Genomic DNA, 2,350 nt, shown 5'->3' with positions numbered 1-2,350 from the left:
ACTAGCCCAGGGTGCTCCAACCTGGCCTTGGACACTTCCTGGGATGCGGCAGCCACAGCTTTTCTGGGAAATCCATCCCAGTCTCCCCTCACCCTCACAGCCAGGAATTCCTTCCCAATATCCTGTCCAAATTTTCCCTCTTTCACTTTGAAGCCATTCCCTGTGTCCTGTCCCTCCATCCCTTGTCCCAAGTCCCCCTCCAGCTCTCCTGGAGCCCCTTTAGGCCCTGGAAGGGGCTCTTAGGTTTCATCCACAGGATAAACCCAACCCAGAGATGGAAAAGGGGACAAAAGCTTTGGAAAAGCAGGTGTTGACTGGGTTAGGAACTGGCCACATATTCCTATTCATTTCTCCCAGGAATTACCAGGGAGAAATAAATCACTTACCACATTCATTAAATTTATCTTTCAGCATTTTCCATGTAAAATCAAAAGGCAGCTGTGGAAAAGAGAAGAACAAACCATTACTGAGGGCTCTGCTGAACCATCTGCAACATTCCCAACTCCCCAAAATCCCAGGATAGCCAGTGAGAGAACCACAGAGTGCAGGTCCTCCAGGAGCTCTTCTCCTGGGAAGGAAATGGCTCCAGCTCCCAAAATTTGGCAGCATCCAGTGTTAGATATTGCGAGTGAAAACTGAGCAGGGATGAGAGCAATGGGTCAGCCTTGATTCCATGGAATGGGGGGAGAGGCAAGGAAAAGGGGGGGAAAGAAAAGGGAGGGAAAGGCAAGGAAGAGGGGGGGAAAGAGAAAAGGGAGGGAAAGGAAAAGGGGGAAAAGAAAAGGAGAAGGGGGGAAAATAGAAAAGGGGGGAAAGGAAAGGAAAAGGGGGGAAATAAAAGGAAAAGTGGAGGAAGGAAAGGAAAAGGGGGGAAAGGAAAGGAAAAGGGGGGAAATAAAAGGAAAAGTGGAGGAAGGAAAGGAAAAGGGGGGAAAGGAAAGGAAAAGGGGGGAAAGGAAAAGGGTGAGAAAGAGAAAAGGGTGAGAAAGAGAAAAGGGTGGGAAGGGAATGAAAGAAAAAGGAGGGAAAGAAAAGGAAAAGGGTGGGAAGGAAAAAAAAGAGTGGGAAGGAAAAGGGCAGAAGGAGGGAAAGAAAAGGAAAGGTCGGAAAGAAAAGGGGCACAAAGGCAAGGAATAGGGTGGGAAGGCAAAGAAAAGGGCGGGAAGGCAAGGAAAGGTGGGAAAGAAAAGGGTGGGAAGGCAAGGAATAGGGTGGGAAAGAAAAGGAAAAGAACGGGAAGGAAAGAAAAGGGTAGGAAGGAGGGAAAGAAAAGGAAAGGTGGGAAAGGGCAGGAAGGCAAGGAAAAGGGCAGGAAAGAGAAGGGTAGGAAGGCAAGGAAAAGGGTGGGAAAGAGAAGGGTGGGAAAGAGAAGGGTGGGAAGGGAAGGAAAAGGGCAGGAAAGAGAAGGGTAGGAAGGCAAGGAAAAGGGTGGGAAAGAGAAGGGTGGGAAGGGAAGGAAAAGGGTGGGAAAGAGAAGGGTGGGAAGGGAAGGAAAAGGGCAGGAAAGAGAAGGGTGGGAAGGCAAGGAAAAGGGTGGGAAAGGGTGGGAAGGGAAGGCAAAGGGGGCCAGAGAGGCCTGACTCACGTTCCTGACGAAGATCTGACAGGCTTTCCGGGCCACCCCCGCCGCGGGGCCGCCGGCTCCTCCCAGGGGTCCCGCGAAGTTGCCGGCGAAGTTGCCCCGCTCCATGTCCATGGGCCTCTCGAAGTTGCTGCCCATGGCCAGTCCCATGCGCTCGATGCCCGCTCCCATGCCCTGCCCCAGGGGGGGGCCCATCCTCTCCATGTTGGCGGCTCCCAGGCGCTCCAGGCCCATCCTCTCCATGCCGGCGGCTCCCATGCGCTCCAGGCCCATCCTCTCCATGGGCGGCGCCCCGATGCGCTCCAGCCCCGCCGGCATCCTCTCCAGGACCTGCCCCATGCCCGCGCCCATCCCGGCGGGCACCATGCGCTCGATGCCCAGCCCCATGCGCTCCATGCCCGAGCCCATGCGCTCCACGCCCGAGCCCATCCGGTCCATGGCGGTGCCCACGCGGTCGATGGCAGCGCCCATGCGGTCGATGCCGAAGCCGATGCCGGAGCCCATGCGGTCGATGCCGGAGCCCATGCGCTCCATGGCCGGGCCCATGCGCTCCATGTTGGGCGCCAGGTGGTCGATGCCCAGCGGCGCCATGCGCTCGATGCCCGAGCCCATGCGCTCCATGGCCGGGCCCATGCGCTCCATGTTGGGCGCCAGGTGGTCGATGCCCAGCGGTGCCATGCGCTCGATGCCCGAGCCCATCCGCTCCATGGCCGGGCCCATGCGCTCCATGTTGGGCGCCAGGTGGTCGATGCCCAGCGGTGCCATGCG

At 57.1% G+C, this 2,350-nt stretch overlaps 1 protein-coding gene across 1 annotated transcript; it reads right to left on the bottom strand.

Annotated features, from left to right (window-relative positions):
* Positions 1–195: 195 nt before the first annotated feature.
* Positions 196–2,341, bottom strand: LOC108509360 (heterogeneous nuclear ribonucleoprotein M-like; the record flags this gene model as incomplete). The annotated part of the gene is made up of 2 exons (XM_017838757.1): positions 196–438; positions 1,586–2,341. Coding segments are annotated over 2 exons (816 nt in total), but the record flags the coding sequence as incomplete, so codon positions are not given.
* Between the last annotated feature and the right edge of the window lie 9 nt (positions 2,342–2,350).

This window comes from Lepidothrix coronata, unplaced genomic scaffold, assembly GCF_001604755.1.
Source record: "Lepidothrix coronata isolate B3197 unplaced genomic scaffold, Lepidothrix_coronata-1.0 Scaffold356, whole genome shotgun sequence".
Classification (NCBI taxonomy): domain Eukaryota; kingdom Metazoa; phylum Chordata; class Aves; order Passeriformes; family Pipridae; genus Lepidothrix; species Lepidothrix coronata.
This window is presented reverse-complemented; position numbering and strand designations above follow the sequence as displayed.